Source organism: Saimiri boliviensis, chromosome 11 (assembly GCF_048565385.1).
Source record: "Saimiri boliviensis isolate mSaiBol1 chromosome 11, mSaiBol1.pri, whole genome shotgun sequence".
In the NCBI taxonomy this organism is placed as follows: Eukaryota; Metazoa; Chordata; class Mammalia; order Primates; family Cebidae; genus Saimiri; species Saimiri boliviensis.
The window spans coordinates 43,031,477-43,051,838 of NC_133459.1; the positions used below are offsets into that span (position 1 = coordinate 43,031,477).

The 20,362-nt window shown below is 51.0% G+C and overlaps 2 protein-coding genes across 11 annotated transcripts in view; one reads left to right on the forward strand and one right to left on the reverse strand.

Annotated features, from left to right (window-relative positions):
- Positions 1 to 318: 318 nt before the first annotated feature.
- On the forward strand, positions 319 to 10,544 carry DMAP1 (DNA methyltransferase 1 associated protein 1). Its single transcript, XM_003936926.4, has 10 exons — positions 319 to 734; positions 1,236 to 1,327; positions 1,593 to 1,788; positions 7,741 to 7,899; positions 8,017 to 8,184; positions 8,484 to 8,669; positions 8,822 to 8,893; positions 9,520 to 9,592; positions 9,733 to 10,025; positions 10,430 to 10,544. The coding sequence occupies exons 1-10, from the start codon at positions 630 to 632 to the stop codon at positions 10,487 to 10,489; spliced, it is 1,404 nt and encodes a 467-aa protein (XP_003936975.1). The 5' UTR covers positions 319 to 629; the 3' UTR covers positions 10,490 to 10,544.
- Positions 10,545 to 10,930: 386 nt separating this feature from the next.
- ERI3 (ERI1 exoribonuclease family member 3) overlaps positions 10,931 to 20,362 on the reverse strand; it is a 136,303-nt gene continuing 126,871 nt past the window's right edge. For 5 of the 10 annotated variants that reach the window (XM_003936929.4, XM_074380697.1, XM_074380698.1 and 2 more), the window contains one exon: positions 10,931 to 11,483. In XM_003936929.4, coding sequence (XP_003936978.2) covers positions 11,401 to 11,483 — 83 coding nt within the window. In that variant the 3' untranslated portion in view covers positions 10,931 to 11,400. The remainder of the gene's footprint in view (positions 11,484 to 20,362) is intronic. The other 5 variants (XM_010347448.3, XM_003936928.4, XM_010347445.3 and 2 more) reach the window with 2 other exon arrangements.

A 20,362-nucleotide genomic window follows, 5' to 3' on the forward strand; every position in this document is an offset into this window, starting at 1 on the left:
CTAATGTTTTACATGGATGTTTGGTATTTCAATTTACACAGGTGCCATTACAATTTCCATTCTGCAAATGAAGAAACAGGTTCAGAGAAATGAAGTGACTTCCCAAGGTCACAAAGTTCTGGTATCTCTTTTCACTGCCTGAGATGCAGCGGAGCATCGTAAAGGGAAAATGCCAGAAAGCAGGCAGCGCACAAATGCGAACCGGCTGGCGGGAGAAGCAAACGGTGGTAAGCTCAGTGCGGCCAGTAGCTTTCGTCCTCGGTTGCCAGTCGGGTCCGTTTTCTAAAACACCGACCGGAAGTGTTTCTGTCGGCCGCGTTTCCAATGAGCACCGCCGGAAGTTTCTGCCGCGGCTTGGCGGGGACGGGGGAGTGGTAGTGGGGGCTGCTGCCGAGGGACCCAGGTGCAGAGGCGTGAGGGGCCAGGTGGCTGAAGGGGCCGTTAGGAACATCCAAGCGGTGGGACACAGGCAGTACCCCGACCTGACCTGGACCACCCTCTTCCTCGCGGCCCGCTTCTTCATTTCGCCTCCACTTGGGTCTGGAGTGTCCCTGTCCACTGAGCTGAGCCTGGTCCTTCCTCAGGCACTGACCCTCGACTTTGGGTCGCTCCCCCATCTCTCAGGCGCAATGGCTACGGGCGCGGATGTACGGGACATTCTAGAACTCGGGGGTCCAGAAGGGGATGCAGCCTTAGGGACCATCAGCAAGAAGGACATTATCAACCCGGACAAGGTAGCAGGGGCACCTGAAAGCGTTGGCTAAGGGAGGGTAGGGGAGTGAAGATGGGGAGGAGTGACAGCGGAAGAGAGATGGGGCAAGGGATGGGCGTTACACTTTTAGTGAGTTGGACGACAAGAGGGGTGACATAACGGGACAGAGAATTTGTGTCATCCTTGATGGGAGGGAGGTGGGACATCGTGGGAGATGGTGGGACCAAGAGGGTGCGACACCTCTTAAGAGATGAGAGGACCAGGCGAGTGTGACGTTTGCAAGATGTTGTAGGGGAGAGATCAAGACATTGTGACAGTCAGAGATGGTGGGATGGGGAGTGGACTGCTCTGATTTGGGGATAGGGTGGTGTCCTCGGGAATGGGTTTCTGTGCCGTTACGGTATGTCAGGATACCTGTCATTGACCTTGTAGGTGCTGGTTTGTTCAGGGATTGAACTGGACTAAATAATTTTCAGGAAAGCGGGTGTAGGCTGTGGTTCCTTTCTGTGGTTTCCTTCCTCAGAAAAAATCCAAGAAGTCCTCCGAGACATTGACTTTCAAGAGGCCTGAGGGCATGCACCGGGAGGTCTATGCCCTGCTCTACTCGGACAAGAAGCAAGTATTGGAATCCCAAGTTCCCCGGGTTCCGGGCCCTGATTCACTTGCCATGTCCCTAACTCCTAGTTTTCTCTTCCAATTCCCTCCTCCCTAGCCAGGGCTCCTGCTTGCTTAGCAGGATGCAAGAGGACCTGCAATCTCTTGCTCCAGGACATGACTTTCTTGCTGTAGGGTAGGGTAGGGTAGATCAGCTCCCTGGGACAAAAAGCTCTTTGACACCCTTCTGACCCTAACCTCCCACCTCCCTAAACCTCACTGCCAGGGATGCACCCCCACTGCTACCCAGTGACACCGGTCAGGGCTACCGTACAGTGAAGGCCAAGTTGGGCTCCAAGAAGGTGCGGCCTTGGAAGTGGATGCCATTCACCAACCCTGCCCGTAAGGATGGAGCAATGTTCTTCCACTGGCGACGTGCAGCAGAGGAGGGCAAGGACTACCCCTTTGCCAGGTTCAATAAGGTGAGCTACTTTCATTCGAACACAGCCCAAGATTGCCCTCCAACTTTGAGCCATCTGTGCAAGCTCTCCAGTCTCCTAGGGTTGGCTCCAGGGGCACGCTTATGCCCAACTGTGGTTACCCACCCAGTCCTCTTGGCAATGCACGTGGTTACCCACCCACTCCTTGTGGCAGTGCATGCAGAGTGGGACTCCACGGGTCTTTGCTGCCCACGGGATCCTGTTCTTCCCCAGATCTGCTCTGGTTTTTCACGCCTTCTCTTGGCCTTGCAAATTTTGCTGTTCCTCAGAGCTGTATCCTAGGTGCTCTGCTCTTGTTGCTCTATACTTCCTTAGTATGAACCCTTTGGCTTCAGTTACCCTCTATATGTCACCAATCCAGGGCCACGGTTCCTTCACATCCAGTCATTTACTAATATCTCTGAATGCCCCACAGGTACCTTAGACCAGGTAGGTACCCCTCGCTTTGTCTGTCCCAAATCTGTTCCCCATCTCAGTGAATGGCACCATTTTCCACCCAGTTGCCCAAACCAGGAACTAGGGGGATTGTCCTTGACTTAGTCTTCTCCTTTAGCCCTCACAGTATGTAAATCAAAAGACTGAACTTGTTAGGGGTAGGGGAGTCCTACCTTCAATAGGTTGGTCAGGGAGGGCCTCTCTGAGAAGGTGGCATTTGAGCTAGATGCCAGTGGCATCTATTTATTGAGTTCTGTTGATTCTGTTTCCATAATAAATCACATCACTGACTATATTTTTCACCTCCTATGACAGCCCCTTAGTTCAAGCTGAGTTACCTCTGGTCTAGATTACTCCAGCTCAGCAGAGCAGGGCCTTCCCAGACTCTTCCAGCCAGTGACAGGCAGGGCTAGATTGGGCTAGGGCAGGCGTCCCCAAACGACGGCCCGCGGGCTGCATGCGGCCCCCTGAGGCCATTTATCCGGCCCCCTCCGCACTTCAGGAAGGGGCACCTCTTTCATTGGTGGTCAGTGAGAGGAGCACAGTATGTGACGGCCCTCTCAACGGTCTGAGGGACAGTGAACTGGCCCCCTGTGTAAAAAGTTTAGGGATGCCTGGGCTAGGGTTTCCTAATCAATTACTTAAGCCAGTGTACAGTGTGGCCTCACAGTTGCTGCAGCCTGGAATAATCTAGACTGAGAGCCGAAAAGCACTAGGGACTCAAACCCAGGACTCAAGTTCCAGCCTTTCTCTTCTCAGCCCAGTATATCCATCTGCACCTGAATGCCTCCCCCTGGATGACTTACAGGCTTCTCAGACTGAGCATGGCCAGGTATGCAGCCATCTTTTTCCCCCTTCCCCAAACACGGTTTTCTTCCATTTTACCATTATCCTGAGACTCCTCAGACCCGGTAGAGGGAAAGGCTGGAGATGTAAGACTGAGAAGGGACAAGTAAGAGGTGAGGGATCTGAGGCAGTCGCAGGGAAGGCTGATAAGTTGAGGTGGAGATGAAAGAATATTCATTTTATAGTTAGTAAATACTGCTCTGTGCCAATTCAAGTCCTAGGCACTGAGAACACAAAAATGAATCAGACACAATGTCTTTAAAAAACTCCATATTGCTGGCCAAAGGGTTAGGGCAGGTACAGGCAATTATAATTTGCGGGGATACATGCCATACTGGGAGGACCTGAACGTCATGGAAACTTCCTGGAGTAGGTCGAGTCAGTCTTGAAGGATGTCACCAGGTGGTATTATGAGAGGAGTGCAGTGACTTCAGGCGGCAGGAACAGCATGGTCGGAATGAATAAAATTTTTTTTCAGTTCACATGTATGGGATGCTATGGGCATTTCCATGTTGATGAAGCCTAAAGCCTGAGGTGTAGGATGTGGTGGGAGATGAGGCCTGAGAGGTCAGCAGTGGCCAGGCCAAGCAGAGCCTTGGTAACCAGGCCCAGGAATTCGGTTTTTACCCTCTTGTCTTTGGTAGCCAGTGGTAGATTTTAGCCACAGTAGTGTTAGGATTAGATGTGAATTTTAGGAAGATCGTGGTGATCTGTCTAAAACTGCAGCAACTGTGCAGCCACACTGTACACTGGCTTAAGTAATGGGCTAGGAAATCCTGGCCCAATCTAGCTCTGCCTGTCACTGCTGGGTGAGTCTGGGAAGGCCCTGCTCTGCTGAGCGTCAGTAATCTAGACCAGCAATAACTCAGCTTGGACCAGGGGCCTGGCATAGGGGGTGAATATACAAAGTGAATATTCTTTTGTCTCCACTTCAGTTTGTCTCATCCAACCTTCCCTCCCATTGCCTCAGATGCCTTACCTCTTGGGTTTTAGAAAGATCTTTGATGGGGTAGAAAATGGAGCTGGAGTAAAATGAAGTAACAGTCTTCCTCCCCAATATCGCTCCTCTTGGCAGTCCCTCTCTCAGTCAGTAGCGCCCCCATCCACTGTCTTACGCAAGCCAGAAACACAGGAGTCACCCAGGAGAGCATCTTCCCTCACCCTTCACATCCAAATCCTGTGGTTTTTTATCTCCTAAAGCCTCTCAAGCCTGCCATTTTCTCTTTCTTCCCCTCTGCTGTTTTCGTTCTGGCCTCTTCACTTCTCACCGGCATTATTTCTAAAATGTGCCAGCTGGTCTCCCAGACTCGTTTAACTTCTCCATCCTCACTGCTGCCAGGGTGGTCTTTGTGAAAGACAGGCATGACCATTTGACTCCTTATGATGAGCCTTACTGGCTGCCATGCACCAGATGGGTTCTGGACTCCTTAGCCGGCATATAGGCCTCTAGAAGCTGGCCTCTGCTGGCGTGCCAGCTCTTTTCACACCTTCTGTCTCACTCTTGTTTCCCCAACTTGTCCCCAACTGCCAGGTCCACACCCATCAGGCTGCCTTTCCTTCATGAATGTGTCTGTGTTGCTCCCTGTGCCTAGGATTTTCCTCCCCATCTTCTCTCATGGGTTCCCTTTTACTTAACCTTAAGACTGAACCAGGTCTCATTTACCTCTTGTCTAACTAATCTTTGTCCCTAAGCTGGAGTGTCCCTTATTATACCCTATGTATCAGACTTGCCACACTGTACCAAAATTACTTTTTCAGCTACAGTATGAGCTTCGAGAGGCTAAAATCCCTGCCTGTCATATTCAGCATTGCCTCCAGCATAGATATTACAGGCCCATGATAAATATTTGTTGAATGAATGAAAAAAATGTCTTCTTCACTTGACTATGAGCTACTTGAGAGGACTGGCTACACAGTTCCTGAGGGTTTTTTTTTTTTTTTTCTTTTTTCCTTCTTTGAGACAGGGTCTCTGTCGGCCAGGCTGGAGTGCAGTGATATGATCTCAGCTCACTGCATCCTCTATCTCCAGGGCTCAAGCGATCCTCCCACCTCAGCCTTTTAAGTAGCTGGGACCACCAGCGTGTACCAACATGCCTGGCTAATTTTTGTGTCTTTTTTAGAGATCGAGTTTTACCGGGTTTCCCAGGGTGGTCTCAAACTCTTGGACTCAAGCAGCCCACTCACCTCAGCCTCCTAAAGTGTTGGGATTATAGGTGTGAGCCATCGTACCTGGCCCTGAGTTTTTGGTTTTTTTTTTTTTTTTTTTTTTTTAGTTAAATTGAATTAAAATGCATAGGAGAAATATGTAACCAAACCTGGGAAACCAGAGACTTGATGATGCCTGAGAGCTCGAAAGGATGAGAAAGTTATCTAGGTAGAAGGAATGTGGAAGTGGAAGGCATTTCAGGCAAGAGCAGAGGTCAAGAGGGAACTGTGGTATGTTCTAGAAACTGCTAAGTCATTTGGCTGCAATTTAGGGTTCATGAGGGACAGTGACTATGGGAGGAGCCAGGTCATTTATTTGTGTGTTCATTAACGGATTTGGTAGACACTGATAGGTACAGTGTGCTGAGTCCTAAAGTTGGGAGATGCACTGGACAACCCTTGCTCTTGAGGAGTTTGTGAATTATCTAGAAACTGCTTTATCTTAGATGGAGAGCCTTTGAGGAGTTTAATAAGGGATGGTCGGGGGGAATTATAAGATATATATTCTAGAACACTAGGAGAGTGTGTCTCAAATTATCTGTGGTAAAGGACAGTTTTCTATTTTATTTCCAATCCATCAGAGACTGATAAAGATAATAACATTATAAAGACAAATACAAGTCCATGTTTCTTCGTATTAGATTCAATAGCACAGCACACAAATACTGTAAAATTGTTATGTAAGTTTTTCAGTGTCTGCTCTCAGTTTCCACTCTTATCCTAGACCAGGGATAACTGTAAACAGCACTGGTTTGCAGACTGTCCTTTTTATTTATTTATTTATTTATTTATTTATTTGAGATGGAGTTTCGCTCTTGTTACCCAGGCTGGAGTGCAATGGCGCGATCTCGGCTCACCGCAACCTCCGCCTCCTGGGTTCAGGCAATTCTCCTGCCTCAGCCTCCTGAGTAGCTGGGATTACAGGCACGCACCACCATGCCCAGCTAATTTTTTGTATTTTTAGTAGAGACGGGGTTTCACCATGTTGACCACGTTGGTCTCGATCTCTCGACCTCGTGATCCACCCGCCTCGGCCTCCCAAAGTGCTGGGATTACAGGCTTGAGCCACCGCGCCCGGCCTATTTATTTATTTTTAAGACGGAATTTCGCTCTTGTTACCCAGGCTGGAGTGCAATGGCGCGATCTAGGCTCACTGCAACCTCCGCCTCCTGGGTTCAGGCAATTCTCCTGCCTCAGCCTCCTGAGTAGCTGGGATTACAGGCACGCACCACCATGCCCAGCTAATTTTTTGTATTTTTAGTAGAGACAGGGTTTCACCATGTTGATCAGGATGGTCTCGATCTCTTGACCTTGTGATCCACCCGCCTCAGCCTCCCAAAGTGCTGGGATTACAGGCGTGAGCCACCGCGCCTGGCTGCAGACTGTCCTTTAAGTAGCACTGTTCAAAGAGATCACATCTTAGCTGCAGATGGAGCATTGATTGGAGGAGGATTGAATGAAGGCAGAGCTCAGCAGGGAGGCTATTTCTCTGATGCAGGCAGTGACAGTGGTAGGCTGGACTGGGAAGTGGCAACGGAGACAGAAATTTTGGAGGTAAAAGCCATAGATTTGGTGAAGGGGAGAAGTCAAGGGGAAAGGTAGGAATTAAAGATGCCGCCCAGGTTTCTGGCTTGAGCCACTGGATTGGGTGATGGTGATAGTGACTGAAATCTGGACTGGAGAAGATAATGTTTGAGGGAGGACGATCAGTTCAGTTCTGAGCTAAGTCTGAGGTGCATGGAAGACTCCAGAGATATCCAAAAGGCGAACAGTTTTGGAGCTGGCTGTGGTCTTCAACTGAGAAGAGAGACTTCCCTGATTTAGTCTAGCATTGACTCCATCTGGGTCTCTGACAGACCCAGCTGGTAGTAGTGCTGTTTGTCTCTGGGGGAGGTCTGTAAGATTGGGGTGTGGGAGAAGGGAGGAAGGGGCGTTGGCAGGGCTGCATATGTTGGGAGTAGGATTCAGGCCCATTTCTATGTTCTGTAGACCTGACCTTGGCAAACTCTGGGGAGCGGCAAGTCCCACTTTCCCCACTGGGTGGCAGTAGTGCTTCAGACAACAGTTGTATGGACTAGGGACTGCTGGGCCTTTCTCCAGGTATTTAACCATCTGTCTTGCTCCAGAGTTGATCTTTGGACTCCACAGAAGCACTTACATGTGGGCCCCTCACCTTACCATGGGGGCAGGAGTGTCTGTCCCATTACTGAGGCTCCAGAGCTGAAGACATAGTGAAGTTGCTCCCGGAATGAATCAGAGGCAGGCTGCAGTCCCAAACCCTGTTATGGCCTGTAGTCAAGCAGACAGGTTCTTTTCTCACTCCATGCTGCAGGGGCACACGCCCAGGGGCTGGCAACAAACGGGAGGAGCTGTGGTCACAGGGGGCTGGAGCCTGCTGGACATGACATGATGTGGGCATGCCCCTACTGTGTCCCTCTGTGCCAGTAGACTGTGCAGGTACCTGTGTACTCAGAGCAGGAGTACCAGCTTTATCTCCATGATGATGCTTGGACTAAGGCAGAAACTGACCACCTCTTTGACCTCAGCCGCCGCTTTGACCTGCGTTTTGTTGTTATCCATGACCGTTATGACCACCAGCAGTTCAAGGTGAGCCACTGTGCATTTGCATGTGTGCCCAGCTCCCGGGTCTAGTAGACCCTACTTTTATGCATCCCTTCCACATGCCCCTGAATGGTTATTCCTCCACCCTGTCTTGCTCCTCAGAAGCGTTCTGTGGAAGACTTGAAGGAACGGTACTACCACATCTGTGCTAAGCTTGCCAATGTGCGGGCTGTGCCAGGCACAGACCTTAAGATACCAGTATTTGATGCTGGGCATGAACGACGGCGGAAGGAACAGCTCGAGCGGCTGTACAACCGGACCCCAGAGCAGGTTAACCCAAGGCCACGTACCTGTGCTCCATGCCCCAAACCCCTTGCCCATTCCCTCCATCCTCTGCAGCTTTCACCTCCCACTTGCAGGTCCCTGTGCCTCCCACCGGTACCCCAGTACCTGCCCCAAGCCCATTCCTACCTCTCACAGGCATCCCCCCTGATTTCATAGCCCTTCACCTCCCTCATGATCTCTTACTTCTCAGATTCCCTCATAGACAGCCCAGCACCCTGTCACCTCCGTGTCTACCCTCTCTCCTGGAAGTGCCCTCACACACTTTGCATCCCTCACTTTCCCAGGTGGCGGAGGAGGAGTACCTGCTGCAGGAGCTGCGCAAGATCGAGGCCCGGAAGAAGGAGCGGGAGAAGCGCAGCCAGGACCTGCAGAAGCTGATCACAGCGGCAGATACCACTGCAGAGCAGCGGCGCACGGAACGCAAGGCCCCCAAGAAGAAGCTACCACAGAAAAAGGAGGCTGAGAAGCCGGTGCGGAGGCTCAGCCAGCCTAGCTCAGGGTGGAAGGGTCACCTGGCACAAGGCCCCACCCTGGCTGGAGGGTTCTGAGAGCACTCAGTGCTGATGAGGTGCTGGGCCCTCTCCCTACGACACCTTGGTCTCCATAATGCCTTCTCCCCCAGGCTGTTCCTGAGACTGCAGGCATCAAGTTTCCAGACTTCAAGTCTGCAGGTGTCACGCTGCGGAGCCAACGGGTATGAGAGTTACCTCATTTAGCATGTTTGGGCCCTGGGCTCTCTGCTCTCAGCTCCACGGGGCAGGCAAGTGGGGCCAGAGCCATAGGAGATTGCTGCAGAGGTGGTCTCACCAGGATCTCAGGGATGTGGCCGGACTAAGATCACAGGTTTCACTATATTCAGCTTCCTGGCTATTTCCTTTTCTGGCTCATAGTTAACCTCTATGTGTTTACTGTTTCTTCCACCCCACTTTCCCACTGCCTTTTGTTTTTTTTTTTTTTTTTTGAGACGGAGTTTCACTCTTGTTACCCAAGCTGGAGTGCAATGGCGCGATCTCGGCTCACCGCAACCTCCGCCTCCTGGGTTCAGGCAATTCTCCTGCCTCAGCCTCCTGAGTAGCTGGGATTACAGGCACGCGCCGCCATGCCCAGCTAATTTTTTTGTATTTTTAGTAGAGACGGGGTTTCACCATGTTGACCAGGATGGTCTCGATCTCTTGACCTTGTGATCCACCCGCCTCGGCCTCCCAAAGTGCTGGGATTACAGGCTTGAGCCACTGCGCCCAGCATCCCACTGCCTTTTGTCCCCTTTATCCTAAGCGTCTTATGGCTGGGAGAGGCTTAGCTTGCCTGGTTTCATTGCAGATGAAGCTGCCAAGCTCTGTGGGACAGAAGAAGATCAAGGCCCTGGAACAGATGCTGCTGGAGCTTGGTGTGGGTGAGTATGGGGACTGGGCCCCATAGGGAGTACCCACCCGAGGCTGTGGATACAGGCTGGGCAGGGGGAGGATAGTTCCTGTTGCTGACCCTCTACCATACCTGGGCTCTGCCCCTGTGCTGCCCGCCGCTTGCCTGCAGAGCTGAGCCCGACACCTACGGAGGAGCTGGTACACATGTTCAACGAGCTGCGAAGTGACCTGGTGCTGCTCTACGAGCTCAAGCAGGCCTGTGCCAACTGCGAGTATGAGCTGCAGATGCTGCGGCACCGTCACGAGGCACTGGCCCGGGCTGGTGTGCTGGGGGGCCCTGCCACACCAGCATCAGGCCCAGGCCCGGCCTCTGCTGAGCCAGCAGTGACTGAACCCGGACTTGGCCCTGATCCCAAGGACACCATCATCGATGTGGTGGGCGCACCCCTCACGCCCAATTCGGTAAGAGCCTGGACAGGCTGGGAGGCATGCACATGATGTATGTCAGGCGTCCCCAAACTGCAGCCCCCTGAGGCCATGTATCCGGCCCCCTGCCACACTTCAGGAAGGGGCACCTCTTTCATTGGTGGTCAGTGAGAGGAGCACAGTATGTGGCGGCCTTCCAACGGTCTGAGGGACAGTGAACTGGCCCCCTGTGTAAAAAGTCTGGGGACGCCTGATGTAGGGGCTCCTGTCCCTCTAGTGCTTGCAGCAGGAATCATCATCACTTCTCTGTGGGTCTGAGACCCAGGGTAGGAGTGGTTGACCAGTGGGCATCCTTGTCACTGAGCGTGTGAAACACATGCACCAAGCCTGACTCAGGCCTTGGGGGTTCACTGACCTCAACGCCTTCTGTGTATCCTCAGAGAAAGCGACGGGAGTCAGCCTCCAGCTCCTCTTCTGTGAAGAAAGCCAAGAAGCCGTGAGAGGCCCCGCGGGGTGTGGGCAACGACGTTATGTCAATAGAATTGCTGAGTTGGACCAGACTGCTTCCTTTTCCTTTCCACCACTTCTGATGCCCCTAGTGGAGGGTGGGGCCAGGAGGGGATTGTCACAGCCACTCCATGGGGTGGCAGGTAGGTTTGCCTGTGTTGAGGTCTTTAGCAACTCTCTGACCACTAACCACTACCAGTTTTACCCAAACTCCTGCACCTCAGAGCACCTGTGGTTTACACTCAAGATGACTTTGCATACAGCCTGTGCTGACAGTCCCCACTTCCACAGATGTGTACATATTGAGTGAGGGTGTCACAGGTGCTGCAGGGATGGCCAGTCACACACAGATGGCCTTGTGCAGAGGCAGTCTGGAGCATGCTCTACCTACCTTCACGTCCTGAGAGCTTTAGCGCAGCAGCCTCACACACACATGGTTTTGCACACACCCCCAGTGCCTTGTTTCCCCGACTTTATTCAGTGGCACGTTCACAGCGGGGATGGGGGTAGACACAAGGTGGGGCCTGATCTGTCCTGGAGCCCTGGGGGCACCACACACCATGCACTATGGATGGGAGGGGGCACAGGGGGGCTTGGTGGCCCCACAGAAGCCTGTGTACCAGGGAGGAGGCGGTGAGTGCCTGGGTCCCCCTAGCCCAGGCCCACAATGGGAGGGGCTGATACTGGGCTGAGATCGAGGGGTGGGGATGGGGGTCACAAAGTGTCTGCTCCAGAAGGGCCAAGTGGCCAAGCCCTTGCCAAGGGCACAAGCCCACAGGGCAGCTGGGGGACACTCTGGACGCAGAGCTATGCCACTCTCCCTCTTCCCCTCTGGCGAGGGAGAGGATGATTCTGGGCTGGGCCAAACAGCTATCCTGTCCTGCCCCATCCTGTCCTTGGCCGATCAGAATGGCTTCGATGTCTGCTTGAAGATGAAGCCTCGGTAGGCGAGTGTCTTCATGATGTTGGCAATGTTCTTGCAGTCGTCTAAAAAGAAGAGAAGACATTTAGATCAGCCCCAGATCCTTCCCCTTCATGCCCACAGGTGCTCTTACAAGGGTAGGGGTGGGATGCAGGGTCAGATTCAGGAGCCACAGGCTCTAGAGAGGGTGGTCCTATCCCCTGCTGGCAGCATCCCTAGTTTCGGGTTGGGCTGGGTGATGCTGGGCCAGCAGGAAGCCTGGTCTCGATGCTTCTCAGTTCCATAATTCATGCTGGAAATTGGCCGGCATGTCCCGCCCCGGCCCCAGCGGTGATGTATGGGCGCCGTCGCAGTAAGAAAAAGGCAGAGTAAATGTGTAATTTCTCCCTTGACGGCCCCCGGCCGCTGGGCGATCCTTCTTGTTGCCGCCGCGTGGGGACGGTCCGTCCGCCACACTCCGTCTTCCCGCCACCCGCCTTGATGTCTCCATTTCATTACTGCACGGCCATTCATCACACCCACGGCCAGGGTGACTTTGCCGGTACTTTCGTGTGTGTGGGAGATGTGACCCAGACCATAATCACTGGCGACAAGGCACAAGGCTCGGCACTGCTGGGCCAGGGCCCTGGGAAACACACCTGCCCTGTGTCCTGGGCTTGCCTGGGCACCTGTTCCCATGCAGCCCTGACAGGATGGGGAGGGTCCAGATTTGTGGTCCTCCTCATAGCAGACACTCCTGTATACATTAGCAAAAGTCCTGCCTCTGTCCCAGTAGGCTCAAAGTGGGTGCTGGTCACTTTTTTGGGCCCTGTTTCTCCCCATACCTTATGTGGAATATGTCTGCATGTGTCAGACCCTCACAAGCAGTTTCTCCAGTATTGGATGCTTTCAACTGTCCTAGAACCCTGGAGGCTGCAGGATCAGGCCTCTGGGCCCTCAGTATCACGGACATAGGCCAGGATTTGTTCCACCACTACCACCACCACCTGCAGGAGGTGTACCTGCCCAGAGCTTATTCCCCTAGAGGAAGCCTAGGAGAAACAGCCTGAGTGCCTGAGTTTTTCAGTTCAGCCGCCCACAGGAGCCAACTCATCCCCTCACCTGCCTCTTCTCCACCTCCCTTAGATGCTGCTGGGCCATAACCAGGGCCTCCACCACCACCAGCCTTCATAGGATCGATGCCGTGATTGTAAAAATATTGTACATCAATGTCATAATCAAGCATGGGGGGTAGAAAGGTCAAGGTGGGGTCAGGAAACCTCTGCATGTCAAGGCCCACCCTTGCCAGGACCGTAGCCTAGGAAGGGGGACCCTCCAGCACTAGCAAAGGGCAGTGGGAGGGTCAGCCCAGGCCTTTTATCACTAGCCAGATCCTAGCTCTGCAAAGCCTGCTTTGAGCAGGCAAGTCAGACAGGGTCCTGTCTTGCAAAGCTCAGCATGGATGTGGGCATGGAGAGGTGACACCTTCCCCCAAGGACTCAGGAAGCCGTAAGGGCTGGTCTGAGGCAGAACAGTGGGAAGACAGATGGGTGGGTAGTGGCGGCCATGGCAACTCCAGACATGACCCATCCCCGTGGTTTATGGGCCGGACACGCACCCCGCTCAGCTGAGGCCCCATCATTTGTCTCTCTTAGTGTGTGTGCCTGTGCTGTGGGGGTAGAGGGTGGAGGAAGGAGGGGCTGTGCTAGGCAGTTGACAGGAAGGGGAATGGGACAGGAAGGGGCCTCGGAGAGGGAGGGGTTAGGATGGGAACCATGGGCTGTGATGGTGCCAAGAGAGGGACTATGATAGGGTGATTTTCTTCCTAAATAAGTCTGGCCCTATCAGGGCACCTCCAATCCTTCCCGTCTCCTGCACCCTAGGGACCATGGCCGCTGTGCATATTAAGAATAAGTCCCCTCGTTATCTGCAATTACCCAGCGGCCACACACCTCATTTCTTCCAGCAGAAAAGAAAATGAGTTTTCTATTGACTTCATCTGGCTCCTCCCTCATTGCTGGACATATCATTCAATTTGCTTCCCCTGGCCCAAGTGACTGTCCCAGCCCCAACCCCTAGGTCACCAGCGATCCAGTGGGCAAGCACTGATCTCCCACCTGTGCCTGGCCCTGTGCTGAGAGAAGGTCCTCGTGTCCCAGTCTCCGTCCTTGACCTCTCCCCACTCTACACACTGGATAACTTCATCTAATTGTGGGTTTCAGCTACCGCCTGAAGATCACCGTCTCCAGCCTGGACAGCTTCTGGACTTCACTCCACATAATCCTGAACATCTCTTTCTAGATAAATAAACTCAAAACGTCTAATCATGAGCTAATTTTCTCCCCAAGAGGCTTCTTACCCCTCACCCTGCTATGTTCTCTTTCCCAGCAAATGGCACCATAATCCACCCAAAATGCCCAAAGAAACTTGAGAGTCATGTTGCTACTCTGCCCTCACTCTCTAAATCCAATTAAGTATGAACTTCTGCAGATTTTCTCTTATTCTCTGCCTAATCATCTCGGATTACAACAGCCTGTTCTCTTTCTCCCTTGAATTCATTCTCTTACAGCCAGTGATCTTTCTTACATAAATCTGACCAAGTTCTTCCTCTTTAAAGCCATTCAGTGGCTCTCCTTGCCCTCAGTTTAAAGTCTACACTTCTGTATTATCTCTTAAAGCCTCTGCAAATATTGATCCCTGCTACCTCTGGTTTCTGCCATGCTCAACCCTCAATCCCTGGACTCCAATCTCAGGACCCACTCACTGTTTTCTTAAAATGGCAAAGTGAGTTTTGGAGCCGGACAGACATGTTTCCAATCTTAACTTCACCCACTGGCTGCATAACACGCAGTTAAGGGCTTAGCATCTCTAAATACTTGGGTTCCTCCACTAGGGTGATAATGGCCTTGCTGTTATTGTGAAGACCAAACAAGGTGTTGCACCCACGTCTTTGCACATGCTGTTCTTCATGCTTGGATTAACTACTCTTTCTGAAGAAAAGGCAAGGAAGCTAGTTTTCTGGAGGATCCAGTGGTGAGAAAGTGTAAACCATACAACTGATAGCACAGATGACTGATTGGGGCTGGCAGACTTGGTGAAATCAATTGGCATTCATTCCAAATTCTGACTACGGATCCTGTTTACTGGGTATTTCTGGAGTCTAACTTGTTGCAGTTGGCCCACTACAATACAGAAAGGCCAGGGAAAGGAAGGAATTTGCTCTGGTTCTCCTAGCAAATCAGTGGAATGGCAGTCATGGGCTTCAAGCTATAGGCTCTTTTTCCAGCCCTAGAAGCCTTGATAAGAGTCCATGCAAACTACTGTTTTTTTTTTTTTTTTTTTTTTGTTAAGTCTATGGCCCTGCTATAAAGTGAGGAAACTTGGCAGAAGCAGCACTAGAGACAGATCTGGGGCTTTTAATAGGCCAAAAGTTCAGAGAGAGAGAGAGAGCAGCAGGGTGAGTCTGGTGGCAACACAGTCTCTTGGAAAGTTTTTTGCTTGAAGCTCTGGGGGCCGCTTGGATTAGCAGGCTTGTCTTCCAGCACCTCTCATTGAGCTAAGGAGGCCAGCATGAAGCTGCTGTACGGTGGGAGTAGGGTTGCAGGGAGCCCTGTACCCACAACAGAGGCCTCCAAGAGTAGGTCTTCCTCACCTTCAAATTCTAGAAGGCTAACCTTTGGTTCTGTTTTGTTTTGAAACAGTCTTGCTTTGTCACCCAGGCTGGAGTGTAGTGGAGCGATCTCAGCTCATTGCCACCTCTGCCTCCAATTCTTGTACCTAGGCCTCCCAAAGGGCTGGGATTACAGGCGTAAGCCACCGCACCTGGCCAGGCTAACCTGTTTTTATATTTCTGCAGGATCATCAATTTGTGACAAGATGACCCTCTCCTCTTCTTTTTTGGAGCATTAATATTCTCAATGTTGGAAATATTTTTACATTGCCAAGACCATAATGTGAGGAGTGCAGCTGCATAAATCCTTGAGAAAAGATTAGTGGGGGTAGCACCTAACAAGGAAGGATAACCTTGTTGGCTGCGCCCAAGGACAGTCAAATGTCTGCCTGACAAAGAACCTGCACACAGAAGAGTCGCTCAGATCACTTAGGACTCCCAGAAAGAGCTCACAAAGGGCAAACAACCTAAGGCTGATATTCTCCATTAGTGGCACTTACCTGGGAACTGAGTGGTAGAGGACAGGAAGCAGGGCCTGGGCTATGGAGACCCTCAGGAGGAAAGGGACCCAAGAAGTTGGAGGTCCATTCATTCAGCAAACATGCATTGACACCTGTGTGCTCAGTGATCTTTTACTATACTGCTTCTGAGGGATGTGCAAGACTCTGTAGCTCCCTGCCCTCAAGGAACTCAAAGACAGCTCTGTCAGGGGTGCAGTGTTATGAGAAAAGGACACATAGAAAAGTCATCTCGTTCTGTCTGAGGATCAGAAAAAGATTCCAAAGTTAAGGAGAGGTCTTAGGGGATGGGGGAGGGAGCTAGCCCAGCCAGTTAATGTTGGGGTGAGGAAGATGTTTTCAGCATAACAGTATAGGCATATTTATGGAAGTGAAATGTGGAGTGTCCAAAAAATAAATAAATAAGTTTATCAGATGGGTGGGGGGAAGGTGAAGAATCAGAAGGGAGTAGCAAGAGGTGAAGCTGGTGGTGAGTGAGTGACTAAAGGGGATCCTGAAGAACCCAAATGCTAAACTAAGGAGCTTAAGATATTATTATTCTGAGAATGATGGGTAGATGTTTACATGTTTAAGGAGGGGAATGACAGTACCAGATCTATGTTTCAGAATTATCATCCTAGGTGTGAAGACAAAATTAGAAGGATTAACCCTGAGGGCAGAGAGATCAATTAGCAGATTGTACTATGGTCCAGACCAGAAATAATGGCCCAGAACTAGGCCAGGAGTGGTGGAAGCGAAGCAGAAGATCTACTGATAATATGGGCGAAGTGGATGGAGGTAAGACAATTTTTAGGAAATAGAATGAGCAAGCCTTAACAGGGGGATTGGGATGGCAGGACCACTCACTGAGATAAGGCATACCAGAGAAGGTGCAAATTTAGGGCAGTCATGAACTTAGTTTTGGATGAGTTAAGTCATATTCCTATGGGACATCTAAATTTGTCAGGCATTTCTGTATGGTTTCTAGGCTTAATGTCTATTTTTCTATCCCAGCATTATTAAACACACACACACACACACACACACACACACACACACACACTCCTATGTTTTCTTCTAATACTTCCAGTTTTTTAAATATTTAACTTTTTAATCTGTCTGGAATTTATTTTTGTGTGTGGTAAGAAATAAAAACTAACATTTTTTTCCCCCAACAGACAGCCAATTGTCCTACCACCATTGATTAAACTGTCTACACTTTCCCCACCCTTTTGAAATGACACCTCTATCATATATACAATTCCCATACATGGTTCTGTTGGAGGCAGGAGAGAATGTACATGAAATGATCAAAGAAGCCAATCAAACTGGGGAAGAGGAGGGGCAGTAGGGGGCAAGCTGCTGATCTTATGGGACTAAGAGGCAGCATGGCTTAAAGGAACATGCAGATACATTCTGAGGTCTGCTGCAGTCTCCACAAGCAGGAGGTCTGAGGAATGCTTAGCTTGGTAACACACTTTATTAGTGATCTTCAGGACATGGTGAGGAATGGGATGATAGTCCATGGAACAGGGTCCAGCAGAGATAAGGTAGGATGGTTGGGAGGAGGGTGTGGAGAACAGTGCAAGGAGCCAGAACCATGCATGGTAAAGACGGCAGGATCCCTGGGTGTGTCCATATTCTAGAACCTGTCTGTCTGTCTAGACATCCTAGCCGCAGTAATGTCCTGAGAGCAAAGTGCCATTGCCTAGGCCTGCCTGACAAGGACTGCCAGATTAAATGCAGCCCTAGCTCCATACAGGACATACTTACACTGTAATTTTTTATACGAAAAAACTGTTTATCTGAAATTCAAATTTAACTAGTGGTTCTGTATTTGCTAAATCTAGCAACCCTGTGATGGGGACCCAACAGCTGGGTGCAGTTTAAAGTTTAACATCAAATGTTAGCTTAGAAGGAAGATGGGGGCCAAGGCAGTGAGTTTAGGACTGACACAGCAAAGGGCCCCAGTATATCCTGCTTCTGAGTTTGAATCCAAACTCTACTATTTAATAACCATGTGAACTTGAGCAAGTTCCTGAATTTTATTTAAGTCTCTTTGTTTTGGTTTCTTCTTCTCTAAAGTGATAATTATAGCAACAACTTCCCTCAAAGCATTGTTAAAAAGATGAAATGAGTTATTTGTGAAGTGCTTAAAACAGTAGCTGGGTTAGTTATTATTTGTTATTCCGATAACATCTAAAAATAATGTTATTCCAACAATATCCTAATATCCCCCCACCCCCGCCCAGTTCCTTGTCTCAGACATGGACCACACAGTCCCAAGCCCCCATTCATAGCCACCTTGGTACACCCGACACACCTCCCGGACACACACTCCCTTCTCCCCACAGCCATGGTTCCCATAGCTCCCTATCCCTCCCCCAGACAGGGTCCTTACAGCCTCCACTCCAAAGTGACCCCTTCTTTCAGCCCCTCCCCTCAGCCCCCTCCACCCCACCGAGGTGCCTGGAGGTGCCACAGGCTGATGGTGAAGGATGACGATGGTTCCACAATAAGGGGAAAAGGCAATTTCATCTTGATTAGCAGGCGATTTCTCTCACCGTAATAAGCGCGCTCCAAATAATTAGCGTGTTTTACGTAATAATGAAATTACAGAAATGCAGTCCACTTATTCAAACAACTCACCATTACCATATTTTTAAATATTAGACTTAATTAGAGTTTATCACTTCAGAGAAGTATGCGGACCGAAGATGTTTTTAAAAAAATCCTCATAAAGTGTTTATTAAGCGCTGGTAAAGCTGGGATAATGATGTGTTTGGAAATTAAGGCAATCAAACACTTACCGCTGCTCCTGGAGGCCAGGCATGGAAATGAGGCCATTACACGCCCATTACCCGCCAGCTCACAGCCACTTGGGGGCAGTGGGGTGGGGGGGGATGTGCCTGGCCGGGAGGGCACAGTGCCCGGAAACCCCTCTGCCAGCATCCCAGAACTGCCTGACCAGTAAGCACAGCATCAAACCCTTTATGTTGCTTACGGCACATTTGGCCACCAGGAACCCAACTCAGATTTGGCCAGGCAAAGGACAGGATTGGTCCCAAATGCCAAAGATGGTACCCAAAGACCAACCCTGATCCAGACTCCCAGACCTGGCAGGACATATCAACTTCATTCAAACCCAATACAGAATGAGGACAGAAGCCAGTTTGGGCAGCCAGGGAGGTCCACAAGAGGAGGTGGGGGGGTGAATCCCACCTGCTGGCTCCAGCCGCTGCAGAGGAAGCTACAGGCCCATACCAGGTGACCACTCCCAAGTCTCGGCCACACAGGAGGAGGTAGCTGGAGTGGTGGGAAGAAGCTGAGGAATTATGCTGGGAGCCAAAGAGGCAGAAGAGCCAGGGGCCAGGCTCAAGAACAGACCTGGGGCCAGAACCTGGATAATGGGAAGCAGGCAAGAATGGTGGCAGGGAGAGTGGTTGGTGGCTCTGGGCCCCATTTATCCCGGTGAATAACTAATTCTAGAATTTATAGTCCTGGGTTTTTGTTCTGTGGCCATTTATATCTGCGAGGGAAGGAAATGAAGAGGCAGCACGGACGCCACATCTTTCTGTGTTATTGCTTGTCTGCCATTTGCAAATCATTATTAATTGTGGGCCCTGGTGGCAGGCTGGGTGGGGGCCGGGCTGGGTACATCCACATAGCTCTTCATCAAGGACCCCAGCCGCTGCCCCAGAGAGCCAATTACCCCGCCCTGATTGGGATCAGATAAAGAGGGAATTTTTACAAATTAGGGAATAAATAGAATTTCCACACAGGGTGCGGGCAGGACCTGAGAGGCTATAATGAAAAACCATCCGTCACCATCAGCGCGGCCTGGGCACGCAGCCCCGGCACTCCCTCCCTTGTGGGCCCGCCCTAATGCTCAGGGGCCTGGGCGTACAGGTCTAAGGACACCCCCAACCCTTCTAAGGCCTGGAAGCAGGAGCGGAGTTCTCGGGGTGCATACCCGCTTTGGGCTGAAGATGCTTGGGCCCCAGCTCTGGCCTGACCCTGATGCTGCCTCTTCTTTTTCCTACCTCTCCCTTCCTCAGGCTCTTGGGAAGGAGGAGACTGAGGCAGTCCTGAGAAAGACCAAAGTTGGGGACCAAGATCATATCCATGTCCCCACAGCCATGGCAACCCTAGGGCAGAGCCCCAGCCCCATGGACCACTCACTCGGCTCCCGTTAGCGCTCCTCCCCTGGATCATTAAATATGTATATCTTATTACACGCCTTGTTAGAGTATCGAGCTCTATTGACTGATGATAAATCCTGAGCCTCGTCCTGGCCATAAATTTATCTGGAGATGATGAAGACTCAATAATCTAGTCAGGCAGATAATATCATCGGGCCTTAAAAAAGATCATTACATTATATGTCAGAATTAAAAGTGAAATACGCCGTAGTAACAGGGCGGCTGCTCTGGCCATTATAGAGGATGCCTGCCTCCTCCAACTCAATCCCAGCCAAGGCTCCATCCAGGTAGAGGGGCCAGGAAGCCTCACCTTCCTCCTGGTCTGGGATGCCACAGCTAGAAGTGCCAGGTTATAGCCGTATCACCTACGGCCAAGTGAAGGGAATGCAGCCAGGGAGGGGTTAGCTATTGATAACAGCTGAGCAGATCTGCCATCCCTGGCAGCCACATCAGTCTTCTGGGCCCTGTAGTGGTTCCAATAGGAAGGTGTCAGGGCCTCACCCTCTTCCAGAATGGCCTGAACTACCAGGACAGATTCGTTGCAAAATGAGGGCACTGAGATACAGAGAGGTCATGCCACTTGCCTGTGCTGCCCC

Excerpts from the sequence above, each read along its gene's own strand:
- DMAP1 (XM_003936926.4), top strand. The coding sequence starts at position 630 with ATGGCTACGGGCGCGGATGTACGGGACATTCTAGAACTCGGGGGTCCA. Across the intron at positions 8,670-8,821 it reads AAAAGGAGGCTGAGAAGCCG|GCTGTTCCTGAGACTGCAGG; the intron begins GTGCGGAGGCTC and ends CTTCTCCCCCAG. Across the intron at positions 10,026-10,429 it reads CACCCCTCACGCCCAATTCG|AGAAAGCGACGGGAGTCAGC; the intron begins GTAAGAGCCTGG and ends GTGTATCCTCAG.